Source organism: Talpa occidentalis, unplaced genomic scaffold (genome assembly GCF_014898055.3).
Source record: "Talpa occidentalis isolate TD23 unplaced genomic scaffold, MPIMG_talOcc4v2.1 talOcc4.11, whole genome shotgun sequence".
Lineage (NCBI taxonomy): Eukaryota > Metazoa > Chordata > Mammalia > Eulipotyphla > Talpidae > Talpa > Talpa occidentalis.
In genome coordinates, this window is record NW_023601104.1 from 90,636,289 (window position 1) to 90,662,240 (window position 25,952).

The 25,952-nt window shown below is 50.7% G+C and overlaps 2 protein-coding genes across 5 annotated transcripts in view; one reads left to right on the forward strand and one right to left on the reverse strand.

Annotated features, from left to right (window-relative positions):
• LRRC74A (leucine rich repeat containing 74A) lies at positions 1-25,787 on the reverse strand. Its single transcript, XM_037503819.2, has 14 exons — positions 25,255-25,787; positions 23,686-23,814; positions 21,515-21,687; positions 19,267-19,374; positions 18,342-18,438; positions 15,864-15,913; positions 15,419-15,500; positions 9,954-10,039; positions 9,342-9,536; positions 7,743-7,838; positions 4,042-4,188; positions 2,794-2,901; positions 2,566-2,648; positions 1-209 (listed from the first exon to the last, which is right to left on the reverse strand). The coding sequence occupies exons 1-14, from the start codon at positions 25,289-25,291 to the stop codon at positions 197-199; spliced, it is 1,404 nt and encodes a 467-aa protein (XP_037359716.1). The 5' UTR covers positions 25,292-25,787; the 3' UTR covers positions 1-196.
• ANGEL1 (angel homolog 1) overlaps positions 25,688-25,952 on the forward strand; it is a 31,113-nt gene continuing 30,848 nt past the window's right edge. For 2 of the 4 annotated variants that reach the window (XM_037503812.2, XM_037503814.2), the window contains exon 1: positions 25,688-25,911. The gene's annotated coding sequence lies outside the window, so the exon portion shown is untranslated. The remainder of the gene's footprint in view (positions 25,912-25,952) is intronic. The other 2 variants (XM_037503813.2, XM_037503815.2) reach the window with 1 other exon arrangement.

Here is a 25,952-nt window from a genome sequence, read left to right on the forward strand (position 1 = left end):
CTCCCGCGGACGGGTCCCCAGCAGCAGCAGCGGAAGCACGGACCCAAGCCAGACTTTATTCGCTGCTCACAGCTGTGGCCGCGATGTTGGTCCACCGAGGTCCTGGCCGCACTTCGCCTCCTCGCCGCCATCCCCTGACTTGGCAGGACTTCACTGCCGCGGAGACTCTTTCCAGACCGGGCTTGTTGCTGTGTCGTCACATCAAGAGGCTGGTGTGAAAGGTAAGGGGGTTAGGCGGAAGGCCAGGGCAGGCTTGTGGCACTTGAGAGAGTGTTCAGACAGGCCCAGATTCTTGTGGGATCGGGAGGAAACTCCTCACTGTAGCAGGATGTGGGGTGTGCGTGAGGGTCAGGGCAGGCTGGGGTGGAGGGTGTTGTGGGGAATTAGTTTACCCGGTTGGCAAAGGCTGGGCAGTAGCTTTCAACTTAAGGAGGAGCCAAGCTTTATCCCAGCAATCGCCCTGGGCCTGCTGAGCAGAGAAACACATACGCAGACTATCTAGAGCAGGGTGCTGGTGATAGCGCTACTCACGGAACCAAAACATTGGAAATGACTAGTGTCCATAAAAAAAGTACTTGATATGAAATTCCAGGCTGCAGTTGAAGAGGCTGAGATGGATCTGAATTGCCAAGGTGTGCTCTGAGGCAAAGCGAAAGCAGAGGAATGTGAAGTTGGGCCTGTTTAGGGTGAAGTTGTGTGTGTGCACCCCACACGTGTGCAAGGTAAAATAACAGGTAACAGATCACATGTGTCCCCTGGCCATGGGGTGTCCCAAATGCTTAACAGGCCTGAACCCACTTACTCTTTGAAATTCCTGTGCTGTGAGTACTACCACGACCCCCTCAATACAGATGGGAAAACTGAGGCATGGGGTGCTTGGGTGAGTTGCCCAGGGATCTCCAGGACTGGAGCCAGTACTGGAACTCAGGTGGTCAGGCCCCAGAGCCCATGGCTTTAACCTCTGCATCACTCACACCTATTTGATGGCAACTACTTGGGAAAGCTGTGGAACCATGCACCCTGAAATTTTTCCCGAGAGCTCTGAGTGGGGACTGGGTGGGGGGTGTAAAATAGGAGCTCTGATTTCTGCTGTACTTCTGTGGATTTCAAATTTGTATTAGTACATATCATGTGTAGAAAAAAAATGAAAGTCAAAAATTCACACAATAAAGTGATTATGCTGCTCTTCAGTCAGAACTGGTGAACTGGCAGCATGTCAACTAAGGGGCAGTTCGAGAGCCCCCACCCAGGGGCCAAGACTCTGGGATCCAGGCCCCTCTTCTGCCTCTCAGTGGCTATGTGAGTTCATTTGCAAAGTTAGAGGTTCTCAACTTGGTCTCTCGCTCTCCACTCTGGGCACTGTCTGCCAGTGTCCCAAGGAACGTGTCCTCCACTTAAGGGAGGGCAGATGGGGTGGTCAAAGACAGAGCAGCACAGTGACTGGACCTGGGGGTGCGGGTGGTACTGTGTGCAAGCCTTAGCTATGCAGGGTGCCCAGTGAGGCCTGTCCCTGCTGCACGTTTCCCCCATAAGGGACCTTTCTCAATATGAGGGATGCAAGGCTGGAGGCTCGGAGCCCTGTGCACCCTAACTAAGCAGAACAGGGTCTGCTCTCCCCACCTGTGCCCTGGCAACCCAGAAGATGAATTGAGGCACAGCACAGTGGTGTCAGCAGAAAGCTTGTGGGTAGGACCAAAAGGGGGTCTCCTCAGATAGTGAGGGCACCAGCAAGACACAGCCCATGGGGTGATAGGAGCCCGGATCGAAGACCCAGCAGTGTCCTGAGGCTCCGGCCAGCAGGTCTAGCATGGTGGTGGTAGATTCTGCATCTCCAGGGTCCTGGGGTCAAAGGCCAGAGCACCTTTCTGGCATTTAGCTTCTATGCTCCTTCTGAAAAGCTCAGTTTCGTATTTGCAGCCTGGCCCTGATAAGAGCACCACCCTTGGGCAGTGAGAATTCAGGCACCTGTGCTTATTGGTGACTGGCAGAGTCCTTGGCAGGTGGTAAGGGCTCACAGGTGTTGGCCACTGTTACTGCCACGTTCACCCCTTCCCCAACTCTTCAAGGAATAATGCAGCAGAGGCGCATGGCTGAGACTCCCACGGTACCCGCAGGCTCACACTTCAGTGTGTGCAGTTGTCCTACCTCCATCTTTTGTTTAAGTTCATGTGACATTCCCTGCCTGAGTGGTATGTTCCCTTTAGTCACTGAGGTCCTGCCACACGCTCCATCAACCCTCTCACCGTGCTGGGGTCTGGCATTTGGCTTCCCGTGCCCCCTCATGTTAGGCTATAAGCACATGTCCCCAGAAGCTGGGCCCCGGCCAACAGCCAGGAAGTTGAGACTGAGGCTCTTCAGAGAGAGCAAATGCAAGATAAGGAGGTTACACAGCAGACTAGGCCTGGGAACCTGGGGAGAGGCAGCAGCAGCTTCAGGTTTGGTGAGGAGGTGCAGCTGGGGAGGCCCCCAGAGCTCAGGTCACCCCACAGGGATGATGCCTCATGGGGAATTGGGGGACTGCCCGCGGCAGAGCAGAAGGGGCCTGGCTGCGGGCCCCGGGCTGACCTGAAGTCCACCATGCCTGTCTTGTCTTTCATCTTCTTTATCAGGTACCTGATTTGGAACAGGTTCACGTGGACTTTCTTATGCTGGGGAGGTGATGGAACAGCAGGGTTAGTGGCGCGCTCTGCTTACCCCCTTAGGCTCCCACTGCACATGCGTGCACACACATGCGCACACGTATGCATGTACAACCACACCCACAGTGCCTGCACCCACTCAGCATCTGCACACCTGGACCATAGCTTTCCGGAACTCGCCCACCGTCATCTTCATGGACCCAGTCGGGTTCAGCCTCCTGAAGAAGTCCATGACGGTCATTTGCTGCTGCTCTGTGTAGTTCTGAGGAGACACCAGGAGCACACGATTGACGTTATAGCCACCCCACCAAGGTGGCCAAGCTCCCAGACCTGGCTGGCAGGGCTGGGGGGTGTCAGAAGGTGGGCCAGGCCCCAGGGTCTCCCACATTTCAGACTAAGAACCCGGCACAGACAGGTCTGGCCAGGAGAGCTGCCAAAACTCCGGTGTGTGCCCGGTTCTGGGCGCCTTCACCCCCGAGCAGGGTCTGTGCTCTTTTCCAAGGTGGAAGCGTTGGCGTTGTCTCTGTGGAGGTGCCACAGCCTCGAGGGAATAGGGCCAGTGACCAATCCATGTATTTTATTTAGATTGCCTCTAGAACTTTATACACAACAGCAGTCTTCATACAAGAACTCTTCTGTTTAATCCACAGAGTAGGCAGACCGAGGGCAGGAAGCGGTCCAGGGACACACGTCCTGTACACCCTGCATTTACAAGGTCAAATTTGCACGTGTGTACATGCATGTGCAGCAGGATCCTTGGGGTGACAGCCAGCAGCACAAACACTAGACCTGGGGCAAACCCACAGGGTCCTGACAGCCCTTCCAGCTCCAACACTGCCTGGTTTTTTATTCCCACTATTTCATCTGCCTCCTAAGACTCAAGCCAGGTACAGGTTCACACTAGCCAAGGATGTGAAGGTCCCTCTTTAGCTGAAACCACCAGCCATCCTGCCCATAGGGGTGTCTTGACATCCTCAGCAGCTCTTGGGATAGCCCAAGTTGATGGGGCACTTACTTTACGCAGGCGCTATTCCTACATGGCCTACCTGTTTCAGGATGACTCTTACAGCAGCCCTGCAGGGCCCAGAAACTAATCAGATGCCGGATTGACAGCTGAAGATCCTAAGACACAGAGAGCCTCCAAGACTCGCCTTAGGTGGGGTGTCAGAAAGAGGAGGAGCCTGGAGCTCCCAAGTCCCCCCCACTTCAGCCAGTTCTTGGCCCTTCCCTTCTCTGCAGAGGGACACAGACATGCCCAGGGAATTTTCTGTGTCTTAGGCATTCCTGGGCAGAGAGGATTGTGCAGCCACCTTGGGAAGGGGAAACTGGGTGGCTGAATTGGAGCCAAAGGTCAGCTTTTTCCAAGGATCCCTGGGGCGCTGAGAGGGAAGCAGAGACTCACCAGGATCTGTCTCATGGGGTTTGTCCACAGGAGGTAGGTGTTCTTGATCAGGGCGCCTTGCACTACCTTGTAGACCACGTCCAGCTGGGGGTGGATGGCGTATACCCCCTCCAGGGTTTTGGTGAACTGCTCGGTCACCAGCACATTCTGAGTCAGGGAGAGAGAGGACTCAGTGACCCAAGGGTCTCCCCACCCAGGTTTGGGCGGCAACCAAAGCAAAGTCAGGGTGTTCTGTGTTTTCCAGTTTGTCCTGCAGTGCTGCTTCTGGATGGGTTGACTAGTTCCTGTGTTTTTAGAGCTTGGTGTTTGATGTGTGGGCTTGCTACGTCATTTCCATCCTGTGCTCTTGCTGAGCGCTGGAGCTTGTCACAACCTGTCTGCTCAGCTCCGCGCTGAGCTCCTGCACAGGACAGAGGGGACACTACTACGGGGGTGTAAGGCGGGACCGGAAACAGATACCCTGAAATGTCTGTGTCTACAGGGGTGTTGGCCTTCAGGACGGGCCCTGGGAGAAGGCCCCTCACTCCAGCCACCCCATCACACCTGAGGATGCACTGGGCATCACCCCCAGTGCATTGAAAGCGCCTCAGAGCTGGGATAGAGGCCAGAGGAGAAGGTGTGTTCCGGGCACTAGTGTTGGCTCAAAGCGGCCTCCACCACCAGGTCAGCCTGCATCAGTCCTCAGGTGTGGTTCTGAGTGTCTTCTGCCTTTTCAAAGAATTAAACTGAAGGCTTATTTTCTCCCCTTTGCAGACATCCTAGAAAAAGTTCTGGAAGCCTTTGCAGTGAAGGGATTTTAACACCATGTAGAGTTACGGCAGCATAGTTGACAAAAGGGAGGAAGAGGCTGGTTCAGACCCATTTTTTCAGGTAGGCTTGTTATGCGGCAGTGTGAGCCCAGCCCCGGGGTTATGTGCCAACCAGGGCTGACAGCACCGTCTCGGTGTTCCCTCAGCCACCACCATGGCAGTGCCAGCTCCACGCCTTCTGATCTGCATGGGGGCAAAACCCTGTGCCAACACAATCTGGAGGTGTGGCCGAGACTCAGAGGAAGGGCAGAGGAGGGCTCAGGGAGGGCTGAGGGGCATAAGGTCAGAGCTGTAAAATGAGGGTGGAGGGAGGGCTTCTGAGGAGAAAGACCATGAGCACAAGAAGCCGGAGAGCAGGCAGGAAGACAGGGAAAAGAAAGGCAGGTGTGCTTTTATGTTTTATAATTTATGGCGAACATAACTTTTACTTATTATTTTACTTAGTTTCAAGGAGTTTGTTTTTAAACATTTAAGACATCATCACTGATATAATTGTGAAGTGTTAAAATCTTAACAAAATATTATATTTGTGTGGCATTTAAAAAATATAAAGGGACCCCAGCGCCCTACCTTTATGGAAATCAGAGTAGGAGGCAGAAGGCGTGGGTTGATTTTTCTTTTTATTAAGATTTATTTATTTATGAGCCTCCCCAGTGGCGCAGCAGTTGAGCGCTGGGTTGCGAAGCTGCCCACAGCCTCTGCAGCACTGGTTCGATCCCCGGCTGCTCCCGGGTTGCTCCCCGGCCACCGGAGGAGGGTCCCACATGGCGCGCAGACCTCTCCTGCCGCCCGCTGCTCCCCTCAGCAGTGTCCTTTGGTCCTTCTGCCTGCTCTGCTCCCCGCTCTGGCTCTGGTGAATTCTCTCACCCTCCCGCGCTTCTGACTGTACCCAGGGCTTGTACAAATAAATAAATAAATCTTTAAAGAAAAAAGATTTATTTATTTATGCATACAAGAGCTGGGGTACAGGCCAGAGGTGTGGGGGGGTGAGAGGATTCACCAGAGACAGGATGGGGGACAGAATAGGCAGAGATTGACCAAAGTACACTGCTGAGGGGAGCAGCAGGCAAGTCAGGAGAGGTCAGCTGCGCCATGTGGGTTGCTCCCTGGCTGGCAGGTAATCAAACTCATGCTGCAGTGGCTGCTGATTGCTTCGTAAGTTGCCTCTTAACCCTTGTGCCACCAGGGAGGCCCGTGGGTTCACTTTTTGCTGTGCTTCTCATTTGCTGTGTGTTCCTGGGCAAGTGACCTAACCTCTCTTTGTCAGTTTCTATATATAAATCGGGGGAAATGAGGAAAAGCTTCTGGTATGGATTGAGCTGGAGCCCCACCAAAAAGATGTTGAAGCCCTAACTTCAGTACTAGTGACTGTGACCTTGTTTGGAAATAGGGTCTTTGCAGATGATCAGGGTGAGTAAGAGGAGGTCGTTAGGCTGGGCCCTAATCCCACATGACTGATGTCCTTATAAAATGGGAATATTTGGATGCAGAGACAGACATGTACATGGGGAGGGCACCTTGTGCCACACAGAGCCAAGGAGCGCCAACCACAGCCAGGAGCTATCCACATCTGGGAAGGGGTCAGAGAATGGACACTTCCTCACAGACTATAGAAGAAACCAACCTTGACAGCACCTTGATCTTGGACTTCCAGCTTCCAGGACTGGGAGGCAGTAAATACCTACTGGTGAAGCCACTGGTTTGTGGTACTTTGCTATGGGAACCCTAGGATACACTATATTCTACCTCCCTCCCGGAGCAGGATGGTGTAAGCTAGTGTATGTAAAATCACTGAGAAGGGAATAAAATGGTGGACAAGTATAGGATTCTGAGGGTATTGCTGTAATCAGCTACCCCCTCTACCCTGATTCAGATAAGAGTACTTGAGTGAAGGAGTTTCACCCTCAAATGTTACTCTGAATAGAGTAGGCCAAGTTGTGAAATGAAAATTCAGGTTTGTACATGCTTTTATACTCAGATTCTAAACTCCTGTATCTTGGAACCATTCTGGGCTCCAGAGCCATCCATCAGCAAAGCTGATGGTTTTGGAGTGTCTTCACCTTTGTTATCTTTCTTTTTTTTTTAAAGATTTATTTATTTATGCATATAAGAGCTAGGGTACAAGCCAGAGGTGTGGGGGGTGGTGAGAGGATTCACCAGAGACAGAGTGGGGAACAGAACAGGCAGATGGACTGAAATACACTGCTGACGGGAGCAGCAGGTGAGACAGGAGAGGTCTGCTGTGCCATGTGGGTAGCTTCCTGGCCAGGATTCAAACTAGCACCTTAGCTGTGACAGCACTGAGATTTAACCTCCAGGCCACCAGGGAGGCCCCTTGTGTGTGTGTGTTTTTTTTTTTTTAAGATTTATTTATTTGTGCATACAAGAACTGGGGTACAGGCCAGAAGTGTGGGGTGTGTGTGATAGGATTCACCAGGGACAGAGTAGGGAACAGAACAGGCAGACTGACTGAAATACACTGCTGAGGGGAGCAGCGGGCGAGTCAGGAGAGGTCTGCTGCGCCATGTGGGTAGCTCCCTGGCTGGGGGATCAAACTATGCTGCAGAGGCTGCAGACAGCTTCATAGGCTGCATCTTAACCCCTTGCGCCACCAGGGAAACCCTCCACCTTTGTTTTCTCACCTCTGCTCTCAGGCCCACTCTCAAGCACACAGGGCTTGGGTTTCCAGGATCCCACACTGTGGTATCATCATTGAAAGCCCCCCCTACTGAAAGGCTCCCTGGAGAGAGCAGAGTTCACCCCAAGACCTCTGGCCTTTTACTGGAGTGTTGTGTGAGGGCATGTAGGGACAGAGCTGCTGGCACCTGCCCCCGAGAGGGGCCATGGGACCTGCTGCTCCCTGGTGCCAGTGACTACCACTTGATCACTTACAGAAATATCAAGGTCTTCCATCTTGGATTTGGGGTTCCTCTTAATGGCCAGGACTAGCAAAACAGCTCCTTCTATATTCATAGGGTTCAGGAAAAGCTGTGAAAAAAGGGGCAAGACAGGAGGAAGCTGAGATGGGACAGCTTCCATTTCTTTCTGTCAAATCACAATCTCTGTCTTCCTCTCAGACTTCTCTGTAAGTACCTGCCTCTGTGTCCATCTATTTGTCCAGTCTCCCACCCACCTGTCCATCCATCCATCCATCCATCCATCCATCCATCCATCCATCCATCCATCCATCCAACATGTGTTGGGGTCCTTCCACATGTTGGTTGCTGGGTTAAGTGCTGAGGGATGCACAGGCAGACTTGATGAGGTATCTGCCTGCATTCATTCAATAAATATTGTTGGGCACCTGCTGTTTGCCCAATAATGGGCAACACCCACAGTCTGTGTTCACGTGTAGCTTTCACCCAAGTGGAGGAGGTAGTGAAATAGTCAAATGGGAATATAATTAGAAATTGGAAAATTCGTCATGAAGGGGTGAACAGGGTTAAGAGGGTTCCCATGGGGCTTGCTGTGGAATTGCTCCTGGAGCTGTGCGCTGAAGCAAGGCAGTGGTGAGGCGAGCAGAGAGGTGCAGCAGGAGAGGATGCAGAAGGAGTAAGACTCAGGTAGGAAGAAAGGAGATGAAAGACCTGGAGGTCTCAGATGGGGAGCAAGGGCATGGGGGAGCTAAACTACAGGAGAGTAGATGGGGAGTAGAAGTCAGACTTATAATCAAGAGCACCCTCTCACCAGAATGTCGAGAAAGCTTGGAGGAGACCCAGACAGAAGGATGGAAGAAGGGTTGGGAGACAGAAACTTGTGCCAAGTGGGAGTGGAGGGTGACACTGGGTTTGCAGTAGAGAAACAGTCAAATATACCCATAGGGCCTCCCTGGTGGCGCAGGGGTTAAAGACACAGTGGTATCAAGCTATCGGCAGCCACTGAAGCATGAGTTTGATCCCCAGCCAGGTTGCTCACCCACTTGGTGCAGCAGACCTCTCCTGTCTCGCCTGCTGCTCCCCTCAGCAGTGTATTTCAGTCAGTCTGCCTGTTCTGTTCCCCACTCTGTATATGTGCTGCCGAAGCAAACACTGTTCCCCACTCTGTCTCTGGTGAATCTTCTCACCTTCCACACCTCTGGCCTACACCCTAGTTCTTGTATGCATAAATAAATAAATCATAAATACACATATGTGAAGCACAAGGCAGACTTGCCTGATGATTCTCTCCAACAATATCCAGCTCCATCTATCTGCTGCCCCCCTCAACATATATGCCACACACAGGTATGCAGACATATGCATGGACACACAGACACACACACATATACACGTGTGCACAGACACAGAAGCATGGACACACATGGGTCACACATGCACACATGCATGGATATTCCCAGACACATGGGTATGCACACATATGCCCACACATTGAAACAGATGCACAACATGGAAACACAGATACAGAAGCATGGACACACACACACACACACACATATACACTCTCTCTCAAACATGCGCGTGTGGCCCATTCTCAGCGAAGGTAAAACCTCACATTCAGAACTCTGAGGCACTCATTGGACTCGAGTCCTCTGCTGATTCTGGAGATGCCTTCGTTGCCGATGTTGTTGCTGCTGACATCGAGGTAGCTCAAGCTGTTGTTGAATCTGAGGACCTCTCCGAGGGCCGCAGCCCCCTCATTCCCAAAGCCGTTCATGGACAGAGCCAGTTTCTGCAGGGTCACATTAGCCTCCAGGGCGAGGGGAGAACAGCGCCAGCATAAGGTTGCATGCCGGTCAGACAGGCCCCGCTTGCTATCCCCCACAGCAGCCACACTGGGGACTCAGGGGCTTCCAGGAGAGCAAGATCTGCAGGTCTTTCTGGACCTCCCCACTGGGCTCACAGTTTCATGTACTCTTGTGACTCATTCATTTTGAGTTCTGGTCATTCTCTATCCTCGAATTAAACTACCTGCTTAAGCACCCCCCAAACATCATGGGGTCCCGAGTAGGATGACTTAACCTAGGTAAGGAAAGTTGATTTTCCTTTACTAAAGGAAAAATCCCTCTCAATGGTGACCCTGAGGAAGGGGTTCAAGATGGTAGGATGGGGTGCCATGTTGAGTCCTTAGGAGGGCTCAACACCCCGCTCTCAGAAAGTGCCTTACCCGGAGGCCATTGCACAGGGCCACAGCTCCCAGTGTGTGGAAGTGGTTCCAGCTCAGATCCAGTGACTGGAGCCCTATGTTGAGGGCTGGGGAGAGAGGGAGTCATGTCAGCATCCTCCAATCCCAGAGAACCCCTCTCAGAGTTGGCAGATGTGGACAGCATCGGGAGAACGCTCGCCAGTGGTCATGCAGAGGAAGACGCTGGTGTGATTTATTTTTTTTTGTTTATACATTAAAACACAAAATTGTGAGATGATTCCCAGTGCTGGCTACAATGTGGTGAAACAAGCATGTTCATAGATTGCAGGTGGCAAGCACACTGATAGAATCTATTTGGCAAATGCTATCTGGTCACAGATATTTCCCCCTTAAAATGTGTGTGCCCCGTTACACAGCAATATCTCTGCGGAGACTCATCCTAAGAAGACAGTGCAGGATTAGGGAAGGACTGAGTGCTGGTAGATGTTTACCATGACATCGCTTAGAAAAGGAAGGCTTGTGACTCCCAAGGGAAGGGGAAACAGATCATAACTATTCATCTGGTGGAATATTACACAGCCATTAAAATAGGTGGATACAGCATGGAAAATAGGGGTGGCATTCACAAAGGGAGGCTCTGATGGGCAGATTATATTGTGTGGTGTCTTTTTCATGGAGACCTACGGGAGCAGTGGTAGCTTCAAAGTTTCTATCCAGGAGAGCGTTAGGGACACAATCATTTGGGGTAGCAGAGATATCAGATTTACCTAGAAGTTGGGTTTGTATAGAAATTGCACTTTTTTAAACTTAAAGATGCTTTGCATAAAGCATCCTTTTATAAAGCATACCTAGGGTTGGGGAAACATCCCATTTAAGCAAATTTTCATTGTTTTTTTTAAATTTTAAAAAGATTCATTCATTCATTCATTTATTTATTTATTTATTTATTTATACAAGCACTGGGTACAGTCAGAAGCGCGGGAGGGTGAGACAATTCACCAGAGAGGGGAGCAGAACAGGCCGACTGATGAAGTACACTGCTGAGGGGAGCAGTGGGTGGCAGGAGAGGTCTGCGCGCCATGTGGGACCCTCGCCCGGCGGCCAGGGATTGAACCAGCGCTGCAGAGGCTGAGGGCAGTTTCGAAGCCCAATGCTCAACTGCTGCGCCACTGGGGAGGCCCTTCATTATTGTTTTGATTTGGGAGGGCGGCTATGCTGAGAACAGCATTGGAAAGAGAAGCTAAAGCACTCTAAACTTTACTGAATGGGAAGAATTGCCTTTGGGTTTCAGGCAGGAAGAAATGTCTTATTCTAGTTTATTTTTATGGACGGTGCACTCCATACTGGTCACGTCTCTCTCTTTGTGTCAATCACCAGGATGTACTTTTGGAAAGTGCACAACACCTGATATTATTTTGAGAATAATTTTTCTCCTTCCCTCTTTCTCTTCTTACCCTTATTTCTTCTTCTCTGCCAATTCCCTCTCATAAGTTACATCTTGCACAACTGCATCTTGTAAATGGCCACACGATTGAAGTTTTAATTCTGTCCTCACCATTTACTAGCTGTGTAACCTTGGGTGAGTTATTATCCTTCCCTTCCTCTGTTCCCTTACCTGTAAAATGGAGATATTAACTTGAGCAAGGTTTTCATGAGGATTGATGTGAAATGCCTAATATGATGCCCGTCACATTTGAATCACTTAACATTTGGTAGCTTTAATAATAAGGATAGACTATTAAATATTTTATTATTGATATCAATGATTGAACTAAGGAATATGTATTTTAAGGATGATGTGGTATGATGATAATCATTATGTCTGTCTCACCTTAAATTCAGGACTTCAGTTTTCAAATGGAGACTTGGACCACCCGATTCTTCTACACTTTGCTCATTCCCTCCCAAAAATGTGCTGTTTTACACATTCTCCTTTTTCTGCATGCCTGTAGCCTGCCCTCCACCTTCAGGTGAAAAGTTATCCTTTCTCCTCCCAAGTTGAATGCTTTTGACCTCCTCCCTCTCCATGAACTCGTGGTCCTGCTGCTCACTGACCACCCCCCACCCCCATTTCTGTCTGGATGCTTCTGCTGCGGCTCTTCCAGGACTCTGCTCTGGGAATGATCTTCTCTTCTGTTTGCATCATATTTTCTTCTTTTCTTCCTATCAGCATTCCTTTTTATTTTTATTTTTATTTTTTTTTAAAGATTTATTTTTATTTTTTAATGATTTATTTATTTATTTATACAAGCACTGGGTCCAGTCAGAAGCGCGGGAGGGTGAGAGAATTCACCAGAGCCAGAGCAGGGAACAGAACAGGCAGCAGGACCGAAGTACACTGCTGAGGGGAGCAGCAGGCGAGTCAGGAGAGGTCTGCGCGCCATGTGGGACCCTCGCTCAGCTGCCGGGGATTGAACCGGCGCTGCAGAGGCTGCGGGCTGCCTCGCAACCCAGCGCTCAACCGCTGCGCCACCGGGGAGGCCCTCAGCATTCCTTTTTAAAAAAGATTTATTTATTTATGCATACAAGAACTGGGATACAGGAAAGAGGTGCGGGAGGGTGAGAGGATTCACCAGAGACAGAGTGGGGAACAGAACAGGCAGATTGACTGAAACACACTGCAGAGGGGAGCAGCAGGTCTCAGCACACTGCTGAGGAGAGACAGGCGAGGTCTGCTGCGCCATGAGGGTAGCTCCCTGGCTGGGAATCGAACTCTTGCTGCAGTGGCTGCAAACAGCTTCATAGGTTGCGTCTTATCCCCTTGAGCCACCTGGGAGGCCCCCATCAGCATTTTCCACCCTTAAAGACCTTGCTGGACTCTGTCCTCATCTTGCTGAGCCAACCTTGTTTGAGTGGAGTTTCTAGAAATGTCTATGCTGCTGTGTCCACTTCTTTGCATCCCATCTTCAACTCAACACACTTCAGTCAGGCTTCTACTCACCCACTTTACAACACAGCCCTTGTCAATTATGTCCATGCTGCCAAGTCCCAATGTCCCTCTCTTGTCCTCATCTTATTTGACCTCTAAGTGGCACGTGACCCTGCCAGTCACTTCCCCCATCTTGAAACACTCCCTATATGTTTCCTTGAGACCTGGCTTTCCCTCCTATTTGACTGACTGCTCCTTCTCAGGCTTTTCTCCTCCTTTGCCCTCTGCCTTGGATCTAAAAATGTTGGAGTGACCCAGGGGCATGCGTGACCACCTGCTCAACTCTATCTACACGCCTTACCTGGACAATCTCATCTTGTCCCACATTAGATACATTTATATCCCCCTGATGCCTGGCTATATATCTCTGGCCTGCACCTATTCACCAAGCTCTACGCATCTCTAGCAAACGGTCACAGAGTTGTAGAGTGGAGCTTGCAAACATGACATGGCCAAAGTGGAGATCTTGCCCCTCTTATTGTTACTCCCTGGAGTAGATGGAATTTTCCCCACCAATCACCCGGGAGCTGAAACAAAAGAACCACGAGCCTGTCTTTATCTGCCCCTTGCCTGCTCCTCCACATCCGCAAGGGCTCTTGGGCTTTGCCTGCAAGATATCATGTGAATCCACGCCTTCTTCTCGAGCACCACCTCCTCCCACGATGCGCCCTATTATCCTGTCTTGTCCAGACGACCACGCTAGCCTCCGAGTTGGCCTCCCTTCTTCCTTCTGGCTCAGTCGCCTTCTTCATACAGCAGTTCTATTAAAATTGCTAATCAAACTATGTCACCCCCCCCATTTTACCATCCTTCAGGGACTTCTCAGTGCAGGTAGAGTAAAACCCAGACTTTGTGCCTTTGCTCCCTCAAAGCCCAATAGGTCTGGCCAAGGCCGTCTCTGTGACTCCCCTCTTCCCTCCTCCTCCTCCCCTGGCCGCTCTGCTCCAACCTCACTGGCCCCCCCCCGCCCCCCCTCCCCCCAACATGCCAGCTGTGAACGCTGTGCTCCCAGAACCCACAGGCTGTTTCCTCTTTGATATTCAGGTTTCAATAAAAAGTCACCTTCCCTGCGGGGCTGTTCCTACCACCCCATCCAAATTAGCTCCCTGTTTCTACTGCTCACAGCGACCTCCCCCTTCCTCTCATTTCCCCAGGGATGAACATTTAGGTGATTTTTTTTCTTTCATAGCAGTTTTTTTTTAATTAAATTTTTTATATTTTTTTACATCATTGTTCATTTTAAAACAATAGTTGCTTCCCCCCACCCTTCAGGTGTGGTCCCCATAGAGTTTCTTCCCCAAGGCACCCATGCACCATCACCACAGTCCCCTGGGCTCCTCCCTCCCTCCCTCTGATTCCTCTCCCGCCTCCCCCGCTGCAGGATGTCTCTGTTTATAATTGTCCATTTTTGCTTTGTTGTGTTTTGTACTGTTATTAATTTTTTACACTGTCTTTTTTGGTTCCCTTTGCAGAGCACCTCCTCTGACATCCCTGTGTGTCTGAGAGCTTCTGTGGCCTTCGTTGTGGAGGGGAATTGCTGCCTCACAGGGCAAATCCCTTCTCCATGTTGCAGACACGCTCAAATTGCTCTCCAAAGTGCTTTTACCCAGAAGCTTCTGGTCACTCTTATTTCTCCTCCGTGCTCACCGCACTTGATATTCCTGCTCGAAAATGTTGCAGCCTTGGTAGATGACAAGGGAAATCTTTTTCTTGTCGTCTTTTGCTTTCCTCTAATGACCACAGAGGGGGCGTTTGGCTTTCTCTTTTCACTGCTCATATTTCGTGACCACTCTTTTATGGGGAGCAATTATCATTGACTAGTTCATATAGGATAATAAATATTAGATCTTCTATCTACTTTCCGAACATGGATCTGTTATATAAATGCTGTAGAAACCTACTCCATCTGCTGTTTAGCTTTTACCTTTGTCTATAGTTTTATCACATGCAAGTTTAAGCTTTTTGTTGCCGAATATGAATCGTGTTTGTTGCAGCTGATGCCTGCTGTTTGTATTTAATGATCCTCAGCTTGCATGAGGTCAGCAAATTATCTCTCCCTCTGTTTATTTAATCATTTTTAAAGTTCTACTTCCCGTATCCAGACGTCGGCTTCATTTAAAATGCATTTTGAGGACCTCCCCGGTGGCACAGTTGTTGAGCGCTGGGTTGCGAAGCTGCCCGCAGCCTCTGCAGCACTGGTTCAATTCCCAGCTGCTCCCCGGCCATCGGAGGAGGGTCCCACATGGCGCGCAGACCTCTCCTGCCGCCCGCTGCTCCCCTCAGCAGTGTACTTCGGTCCTTCTGCCTGCTCTGCTCCCCACTCTGACTCTGGTGAATTCTCTCACCCTCCCGTGCTTCTGACTGTACCCAATGCTTGTATAAATAAATCAATGAATCAATCAATCTTGTATAAATAAATAAATAAATCTTTAGGAAAAAAAATGCATTTTGAGTATTGTTCACATCACTTTTATAATGCGAATATTTAATAACCATAATAACTACCATTAATGGTCCCTAGGTCCCTTGCTCCGCCCTCCCTCCGTGGGAAACTCACCCAGCATCTGTCCCAGGTACTCTCCTCCCTTATCAGAGAGCTGGTTGTGACTGAGATCCAGCGACTTAATTTGGTGATTGGTCTAGAGAAAGAAACAATGAGAGAGAGATCATTTTTGTCTTCTATGTGACAGCAGAGACCTCTCTTATCTCAGGGTGTAATGGAGAGCTCTCACACACCACGATTCAGGTGGGCTAGCACTCTTAGATTGAAGACAACTTCTTGTGCATTTGCTGTGTAGCTGTCGATGGTTGTGGGGAGAATTTAGTAGGCGCCAAACAGCATTACCACTCGCTGCTGCTTTTGCCAGGATCAGCAGAGTTCACACAACCTCTCCCTAAACCATGTGGGAGGCTGCCAAGCCTCCACTCTATGCTCAGAGCCACCAGCCTGGGCGACCCAGGTCCCCCCGGGACATCTCCCACTCCCGTCCCTGGTTTCTTACCGACAGTGCTTGGCACAGCTGCTCTGCAGACTCTTCTTTGAAGTTATTTCCTGTAATGAAGGTGGGCGTTAGCGGGCGTTAGCTAGGCTCTCCCACATCCTAGCCCTGCCTGCCTCTTCCCTTTGAAACAACCAGTCACATTCAAGGGGGCGAGTACTTAAAGCAAATACATGGATATAGAAGAAAACAGGAGAATAAAGGGCAACTGGTCACGCCCCCGTTATGCCTGTTCCCTTCTCTCTCGGCCCTGCTGGTCCAGGAAGTTCCAGGAGTTGGTCCACCACACCTGGACATCCACCAGAAGCATCAATCCCTAGCCTGGTGCGTGAAGACTGTAATTTTTTTTTTTTAAGATTTATTTTATTTATAGAAGAACCAGGGTACAGTCCAGATGCATGGGAGAGTGAGAGGATTCACCAGAGACAGAGTGGGGAAACAGAACAGGCAGACTGAGGAAATACACTGCTGAGGGGAGCAGCGGGTGAGACAGGAGAGGTCTGCCGTGCCATGTGGGTTGCTCTGAGGCCGGCAGGGATCGAACCAGCACTGCAGAGGCTGTGGACAGCTTCACAGCGTGGTGCTCAACTGCCTGCGCCACCAGGGAGGCCCTGAAGACTGTAACGTTATAAAAAAACAAAAGCTGTATCCGCATCTAAGCCGCATGGCCAGGAACAAAGGAGACAAGTGAGGTGCTTGCTGTGTGCGCAGAATCAAGGGTGCGAAAAAGCTCAGTAATCACCACAAATAATATCTTTTTTTAAAAAAAGATTTATTTATTTAAGCATACAAGAGCTGGGGTACAGGCCAGAGGTGTGGGGGGTGAGAAGATTCACCAGAGACAGAGTAGGGAGCAGAACAGGCAGATCTACTGAAATACACTGCCAAGGGGAGCAGCGGGCGAGGCAGGAGAGGTCTGCTGCGCCATGTGGGTCACCTCCCTGGCCAGAGATCGACCTTGTTGCCACAGTGGCTGAGGATAGATAGCTTCATAGTGCTGTGCTTAACCCCTTGCGCCACCAGGGAGGCCCTGTCTCTGGATACTTTTAAAATCTTTTTATCTTAGGCATTTTTACTGATATAATCAGATGTGGACTTTTTATTTACCTTACTTAGGAAGCACTAAGATTCCAGTATCTGAGAATTCATCAATTCAGGTAACACGTCCAGTATCTGAGAATTCATCAATTCAGGTAACACGTCAGCATTATTTGTTCAAATCTTGTGCTCACCTGTTCTCTCTTCCTTCTGGAACGCCTATTGGCTATGGTGGATCTAGTCATTCCTTTATCGTTTATATTCCTATAGTTTATCTTTCTATACTGCAAAGGTACATAAAATATCTTCCAGGTTACTAATTTTATTCCCTTATATCTAATCTGCTCCATTTATTCACTGAGTTGTTAAATTTTAGTTTTCACTTCTAGAAGCTCTATTTTGGGGGCAGGGATCTTTTTAAAAATAGTGATTTGTTTTTTATGTTTTTTGCTTTTATCTTCTTAATCATATTAAACATAGTTTAATCATATTAAACATAATAGCATCCTCCACGATACTACTAAGTTAATATTTTTCTGCTTTGGGAGCGTCTCGTCTTTATACTGAGTATGGCGCCATTGCTGACATCTGATGGAAAAGTAGCAATGAGCCAGCATTAAACTCTACCTTAACATTAAAAAAAAAGTCTGCTTGTGGTTCCAGTTAATTGCTAATGCCCCTGTGCGGTTTGAAGGGTAAGTGATATGGCCCAGGTCAATGTATAGTCCAGATCCAATCATTCTAGTTCCTGAAGCTTCTCAGGGTCTCGTGCTGTCACTCGTTGAGTCTGACAACTTTCATAGTGTTTAGTTCCTTGTTTTGCAGCTTTGGACTGTGAGCCAGTCTTTAGTGGAGTGATATGGGTGGGGTTCCCAAGCAGCCTGGATCTGGGTTGTGGTTTTCTGTTCATTTCTGACACATGGCCCAAAGTATTACCAGCACGGAACCACCTTTTGTGTGCATCTCTTGCAGGCACATTCAAACCACAGACTCTAGTGAGGGGAGGTCTGTGGGTACTAGAATAAGCTATGTCTTTCCTGTGAGGCATCATAAATTAATTCAAACGTCGGCATACGGTAGTGGTCAGGTAGTAATGACTGGTGTGAAGGAAGCCAAGCAGGGAGCCAGGACACACGGCCTGATGGGCTTGTGCTGCTTCTGTGGGGTGGTCAGAACCCCCCAAGGAGGTGGCAGTCAAGGGGCCATGTGAATGAAGAGCAGGCAGCTCTCTGGGGCGAGAGAGGTATAAGCAAGGGGAGGAATGCTGCAAAATGAGTTGGAAGTCACTTGTCCAGGAAGGAGGGGGCGGCCATGGTGGGGAAGGCAGGTGTAGACTCAGTGTCAGAAGGACCCGGTCCTGCTTGGTTGGACCTGGAGTCTCTCAGGTCTTGCCTCCACCCTCCTCATGGCCCACTTCCTCCCTCTCCGCTCCCCTGGGCTCACCTGAAAGCTGCAGGCTCGTGAGGGAAGAGGTATTCCTCTGGAGAAATGCTGAGATGATTCTGGCTCCCTCAAAACCAAGATCATTTTCAGAAATATTCTAAAAGGCAATAAAACACCTGTGTATGTTCCACCCCACCAAAAGGCCCTCAGCAGAGGATGTTGTCAGGTGGGCCTTACTTGAGGCCTGGCTCTGGGGTGGGGTGAGGGTGGGGAGGGGGAGTAGGATGGGAGGCTGGGGGCTTGGGAGTGAGGGATTGGAGAGATTAGTGTCCTACAGAAGCGAGAAGGGAGGGGGGAATCCCAGCCTTCCCAGTGCTCCCCGGGGACTCTGGGGGCTTCTGAAGTTGGTTCATTTACACCCCACTTCCCTGACAAGCACATTATAATGTGTGTGTGTTAAATTCCCTTCACTGATTGGAAGGAGTAGGGCTGAAAATGGACACTTTCAGGCCAGTGGGGAGACTTTACATTCTCAGTTCTTACTCTCGTAACTCCTTTTCCCCAATCTTTAAAATTGTGGTAACATAAACATCAGACAACATTTCCATCCTGGCCGTTTTTAAGGGCAGGATACTCATGTTGTACCATTATCGCTGTTACCTCACTGTAGGTACCTTGCAACTTAGGAAATTATTTCATGCTCTTTTTTTTTTTAGGAAAGTGCACTTTAAGGCAACTGCAGGGAAGTGAGTCAGTCTACTAACAGGCCTACCTGGCCCCCAATATATGGTTTCAGGGAGGTTGCCTAAGGCCATAGGGAGCAGGTGCCCCTGGCCTCTGCTGAGGAGTGACTGCCAGGGGAGAGGCGCCCCGGTGAGTGTGGAAGCCCTGGAGGCTGGCGGGGGGCTGGGGCGGGGCCTGGGGTCCTCTGAGTGGGCTCTGTCCCCCAGGTGTGGTGGTTGCAGGCTCAAGGTGGGCACAGTACCATCTCCTGGATGTAGTAGTTCTCACGCAGCATCTCCATCAGGCTCAGGACGCCCTTGGCCATGATGTTATTGTCTGCTACCTCCAGTGTGACAACGCTCGTGTTGGACTTCAGCCACCATGGACGGAGGGGGAGAAAGACAAAGGTGGTTGGTGACCCCACCAGTTCTTCGCTCTTACCCAGAAGCTGCCCCCTCTCTTGAACATCCCAGCTAAGGCAGAGGGTAGAGACACAGGCTAGCAGTTCTGGAAGGTGCCAGGAGTAGGAAAACAGCTGTGGGGGCTGGGGAGATAGCTTCACACTGGGTTTTGCCAAGACAATGTGTTTATTCTGGGCACCTCCACCCAAAGGGGTTCTTCCATGGGGAAATCCAGAAGAGGGATGCGAAAGTAGTTCAAGCCCTAAAAAGAGGCGTGAGGATGCACTTGAACAGTTTGGCTTTGAGAGAAGCCTCTGCCCACCTCAAGATGAAGGAGAACTCAATATTCTTTATAAGGGCGTTAAAGCAAAAAGCTTCACGCATAAAGCATTTACTGTGCCTGCTTCCTTCAGAGGCCTTTATTCTAGTTTAGTCTTCAGGCTTAATGGTGGTGCTCTCTCTCAGTTAGGATGTGACCTCAAGGCTGTTTGGTGGGAGCTGAACTCAGATATCTCCACCCACACTAGTCTGCATTCTCACAAGGAGCAAGACCAGAGGACGTGACTCGAAGCATCCCTGAAGCACTGATTAGCTCTAACCTGAACATTTCTTCTTCCCTTTGTCATGAGATTTGAGCATTTTCAAAGTTCACCAAGTAGGGAGAGAAGCTACTCTCTGGAAAACCGCTCTCACTCCAGGAAAGGGAAGAGACCGTGCCAGCTACCCTGGTGCAAACAACCCACCCTGCGACACGGTGACATATCCCTGGGCTCGGCACTTGGGGGTGGGCAAAATTCATCTGTGCTAAAAGACAAGAGGGATGGCTCAGGTGACTTCTTGGTCCCAGACCCGGGCAGGGGCGTGGTCGCTGTCATCCTGGGGATCAGTGGCCAGCCCACTACCAAGCCCATTCACCTCACACAGTGAGTGTCTATGCCACCCTTGGTGCCACCCTCGAGAATGAACAGAGAAAATCCCTGCTCTCCAGGGCCTGTTCGCCACAGGGAGTGGGGGTGGGGGGTGGGCTGGTGAGGCCCAGCCTGGAGGAAGTGTGAAATATTATCATCAGTGTCTTTCATGCAGGCTGGGGAAATACACCACATGCAAAGTTAAACAGCACAAAAGATAAATGAGTGTCCAGTCCACCAGAATGTCCCAGCAGTTGTCAAAGGCATGATCCAGAGAGTTGAGGGATAACTCAGCTTGGTAACAGAAACTGTTGCCAAGAAACGAGTGGCTCAAATCTGGAGAAGATTCCATTATTATCCATGTTTTTCCAGGAAGCTCATGGGGTACGGTGCACTCGGGACACTGCATCCCTCGGCCTTTCTGTGCTCACGACATTTCAAGGTGGCTTTCTTCTCTCTGCTCTTACCTCCTCCCTTCCCCCCAGCGATCAGCACAAGCTCACATTTCATGTAACTTCTTCACGGGCGTGTCCTCAATGCAAATGCTGTTGTATTTCCAAACAATGTGTAAGAGCTTTTTCTTTTTAGTTGAACTTGCTCTTACCATTCTAAGTGAAGAAGCAGTGCTGTGCTGAGAAGTGGGTGTTAGATTATCTGGTTTTCTGGGATGGGAGTCCATTTTGTACATAATCAATTATAATTACATAAGCGGTGATGAATGCAAGGTCAAGTCCTGGTTCGCTTATGCCAAGCCGAGAGGGAGGGAGCGAGGGAGAGAGAGATTACTCCTGTGGGGAAACACTCTTTACAGTGTGACCTTTAAGAGTTAGATGTCACACAAGGGTAGCTCAGTAGTGAAGCCATTAATATAGCAAAGGGGAGCTTTGGAAATGAGCCCCGGGCGGACAAGGTGTATGAGCGCTCCTGAGAAGGCGTGCTAGCCGCTTTTCCTGGGCCCACGGCTGGTGCCTTTGCTTCCTGAATAGAAAGGAGCACAGACTTCCAAAGCCTCCTTCCCAGGAGCTAAAGGGGAGTTGTCTCTGCTGGGGGAAATCAGGCAACCAAGCAGAGCCTAGGACAGGGTGGGCTTAAAAGTTGCAATTTGGGGTCCTGTGGGGGGAACCTCTGAACTTGGGGCCCACCAAGCCTGTCCACACCCCACTTCCACCAGGCTGCCCTGCCTTGCCCCCACCACGCTCACCACCAGGGCAATAGCTATGGCCTTGATGCCTTCGGGCCCCAGCCCGTGGTGGTTGAGATTCATGCGGGGCTCCTCCATGTTCCGGATAAAGTAGAAGGCAGGCACTACACCCACCACTTTGCAGGCCTCCAGGTACAGCTCCTTTTGTCCAGTGGTGAAAAATTTCTCAGAATCTGCAGAAAAGAAGCAAGATGGCATACCTTTGCCATCACCTTCCCTCTCACCCCCGACCATGTTTGCTTCTGACTGGTGCCTCCTCTTCCTCAGGCTCCATCCCTGTGGCGTGTGCTCTCAGGAAGTCAGCCAGTGTGTGTGTGTTGGGGGGGACCCAAGCCCCAAAACCCCAACAGACTTCTCCTCTGAGGTAGGCCCTGAGCTTTCCTAAGAGCAGCAGTGGTGTGTTCTAGCCCTTCTCTAGGTGGCCACGGCGCTGACTGGACATCCAGCCTCCTGCCCACGTGGGACAGCTTTGAAAGGCCGCTGGACAAAAGGCTGGTGTCTTGTGATGGTTGAGAGTGTCTGCATTTCCGTTCCCATCCCACTGCCACGTTCCAATGTTGAAAGCCATAAACAAAAGTTTAGTAAAGGTTAAGAAAAGTACCAACTGTGAAAAGCCCAGGTAGGACAGAGTGGGCTTTTCCGGGGGCAAATTGGTGCAAGATGGAAAGACCCCCCCAAATCTGCCAGAAACAAGCAAACTTGTATTCAAGTAGGGTTTCCTCTGTCAAAAAACCTGCATGTCGTTTCTCCTCGCAAGGACTGCCATCCCCAAATGGCACACAGCTGATCGGTGCCCCCTGCAGCTAGCACAGCCCGGCCTGTGGCCTCTCCACACCTTCCTCTTAGCTTTTGGGAGGCTGACTGGTGGTCACTGGGTGATGGACCTGTGTGTCTGGATTCTGGGTGTCCCCACAGCTGTGCCCGCCTGTGGCCGGGCTCCCGTGGCCAGCTGGAGAGCTGAGGGGGAAGCCTGCCTCTGTTCCTCCTTCAGATCCTAGGGCCTTTGGCCAACCCACCCCAAACATTTCTAAGGCAGACAATGAGAAGTTTGTTTGTGAAAGCACAACTTAGTTAGGAATTGCTTTTGCAGACACAGCTCAAGTTGGCCTTCTCTTTGGGATGGGTGTGCAGTTGGGCTTCTCAACCTTGGCAGTGTTGACGTTCCAAGTGGGAGAATTCTCAGGAGTGAAGGCGGTGCTAGCAGGCTGTTGAGCAGGATCCCTGGCCAGCACTCATGGGGTGAACAGTAGCACCTGTCCCTCCCACCCCCCAGCTTGCCAGATGTACCCTAGGTACAGAAGCACCTGGGGTGAGGACCACTGTCGGACTGGAAAAACAGCATGGGGTGGATGAGCAACTTCTCTCCCTTTTCTCGCTCTGTGGCCTGACCACCACTTGCTGTCTCCACCCAGGCCCGGCCCAGGCCATCCCAGGAAGCCCTTCCTGGCATACCCCTTGCATCTCGGGACCAGCTGGAGGGACACCAGAAGCGGAGCGGCTGGGGGCACCATGCACGGTGTTCCTCTGGGCCCTTTCCTCATTGGGGAAACAGGAGGGACAAGCTCCTGCTCTGGTTTCACCAGCCCCCCCACACCCAGGTGTGCTTAGATTTATGGGGGGAAAACACAGGCCCCTCAAGTAGAGAAACCAGAACTCTAATGCACGTAGAGGAGAGTCAGTAGGATATGTGATGGGAGTCCTGGGAGTCGGGGGTCCTGGGGTACGGCGTGTGGGAGGCAGGTGGGACAGGCCTGTGGTCAGGGCATGTGGGCGGGTGGCCTTGGGCAGCTCACACAGTCTCACTAAGCCGCAGTTTCCTTCTCTGTGAAAGATGGGAGTAATTACACCTCCCTCCTAGCACTGCTGCAAAGATGACCCTAAGGCCCCGCAAGTGGGAACACTAGGAAACACGAAACTCCTGCTCATTTGTTGGTTCAGCTTTCAACAGGCTGACGTGACCGCTCTGCTCATGAGGTGGCCACGAGCAGGGGCGGCTGCCGCCAAGGGTCAGCCTTGAGGACGCGGTATGAAATGACCGTGACTGTCTCTGCCTGTTCCCTATGCAGGGCGTCCTGGTGGGCAATGCCTTGGCCCCCTGGAGAAACCAGATTTCTCCAGTTTCTAAGGAAGGAGGCCAGCAGCCAACCCACCCTGCAAATGCCCATTCTCACCTTCAATCTCGAGGTCCGTTTCTGAGTCCTCCTGGATTAATTTCTCTTTCTCAACAGCCAGGGGCGCACCGGCCTCACAGTACAGGGCTTCCTCACTGCTCTGTCGTGCTAACTCAGCTTCAGTCTTATCTGGAAGGAAAAGTCATCTCTGATTCTTGAAGGGAAACTGTGGTTTCCCCTACAGAACCCAGAGTGTGTCCGTTGTGCCTCCGTTCCCTTCTCTGCACCCCAAGTCATGACTGCAGCCTTTATCCCTGACTTCATGTGGCTCAGGAGGCCATGGAACTGTAGCCCGATGCTCAGCTCCATTCTGTAAGCCCTCCTCCACATCAGGAAGCTATCTTGCAGATGACTGGGCTGTGGGGCCTGGTGCTAAACACCCCTTTATGGCCTCTGGGGATCTCCTGCTCCCATCTCACTCTCTGGTTAGGGCCTGTCTTGGAGAATTGGTTCTTGCTCACTCTTTTCCTTCTTATTGGCTTAGGTGGGATTCAGAGTCCGCTTAATTGGGATTCAGAGTCCGCTGTTGTTCTTTCAGAGGAAATACAGGTACCAAAGCTTCCTCATTGCAGGCACCAGTGATGGCAAGGGGCAGGGCAGGTGACTTGAGCCAAAGGTAAAATAAAAGTGAGCAGGAGCAGACTTAGGGAGCGGGAACGATAACTTTTCTTCCTAAGAATTTGACCTAGTTTCTCTTCCTTCCAATCCAACATTTATTTTATGTCCTTGAAGAAGGCTTAGGTTGAAATTATCTGCTGTGAATAAGTACTCTCGTGTGAGCTTCCTTTACACTAGTCTCCTGCACTTGCTTCATGTGTATTTTCTGCCACTGGGCCACTGACCTGAGCCCAGACCTGGCCTCCTGAAACCCACACCCAGGGTCCAGAGCTGGTCCTCAGCATCAGCAAGATGAAATGGCTCAGGGAAGCCACTCTGGGCCCCCAGCGGGCTTGCTAGAACTTAGCCAGCCTTTTCTTTGGGTGGGATGAGCATTTGTGGCAGGGGTCCACGTTTTGACAACTGTGGTTCTTGTATGGTGGGGTGCCTAGTGGATCTGCACATCCATGTCCATAGGCCCAGCCCCAGACATTGATTTCCCTGCCTGTAAGACAAGGGGTAAGTGGCCTGGCAGTTAGAAGACATACAACTTAGCCATCAAACGTAACCCTATCAAAGAAGGATGCCTCTCTGAGCCTTAATGTTCTCATCCAGCATTTTTAGAATTCCGTTCAATAGTGGAATGCTGGTAATGTGTAACTGACTCTCCAGGAACAAAGTATCCTGCCTTGCAGCGTTAGGCCATGCACATGGTGTAAATATTCCCAACATGTCTGACTTCAAACTAGCTGTGTGATGCTGGGGAGAGGTGGCGTGAGCCAGTTCCAGCACAGCATCACAGCCAACTCTCTCCCCTACTTGGCAAGCCCTGAAGTCAAGTCAATGTAACACATTCCAATTCTAGGAGGTTCCATGTGAGGAGGGAAGGGGGGAGCTTCAAGGTGCATGTGATCACTGGGTGTTAGATTCAGGCAGGGGGCCTGAGAGGTGAGAAATGGGGTGCCTTTTCACCTTGTGTCTCAGAATCAAGAGGTTCGTCATCATCCATGTTGCCAGGACCCTCTTGGGGGTTGCTGCCAGCTTCTTGCCACCTTTCTGCTGCTTCCCTAAGAAGCACACCTGTCCATTCACCTCTGTCTCAAACTTTGTCCACCCTGTCCTCACACGGACAAATCTTTGGGGGGCTTGTCGTTATCCTTCCATCTCAGCAAGCCCTAGGGAGAGGAGGCTTTGGTGGGAATTGGACATGCATGGATTAGACCCCAGTTTTGTCTGGGGGAGGCAGCTACTTCCTGGGATCATCAGGGAGAGTGAATCAGCCCTATTCTTGGGAGCTCTGCCAAAAGGATGCCCACCCGCCTGCGACTTTGTGACTTAGGAGCTACTTTCATTTCATCTTCAACATTCCATGACCTCACGTGGTCATTGTGATCCTCAGGGGCGGACCTGGCAACAGCAGGCCTCCTCCCGTGTGTGGCTCTGGCAGTCATCTTTTCTCATAAGTCCGCTGAGGCCAAGCCCGGGCTTGGCTGTGAGTGCTCAGGTGCTGGGGGGAGGCCTTTCAGTGGTATTGTATTTCCCTCTGAGTCAGATCAAACCCAAGCCCCTTGATCAGGTGACTGTGAAGAGCCGCCACCATGTTCTTCTCTCAAGGTAGTTGTGCTTCAGGTATGAAGTATTGCAGTGATGGGTGAACTCAGTTTTCTTCT

Coding starts and splice junctions, on each gene's coding strand:
- LRRC74A (XM_037503819.2), bottom strand. CDS start 25,291: ATGGATGATGACGAACCTCTTGATTCTGAGACACAAG. Junction 23,815..25,254: donor TCTTGATTCTGAGACACAAG/GTGAAAAGGCAC, acceptor TTTTCCTTCCAG/ATAAGACTGAAGCTGAGTTA. Junction 21,688..23,685: donor AACGGACCTCGAGATTGAAG/GTGAGAATGGGC, acceptor TCTTTTCTGCAG/ATTCTGAGAAATTTTTCACC.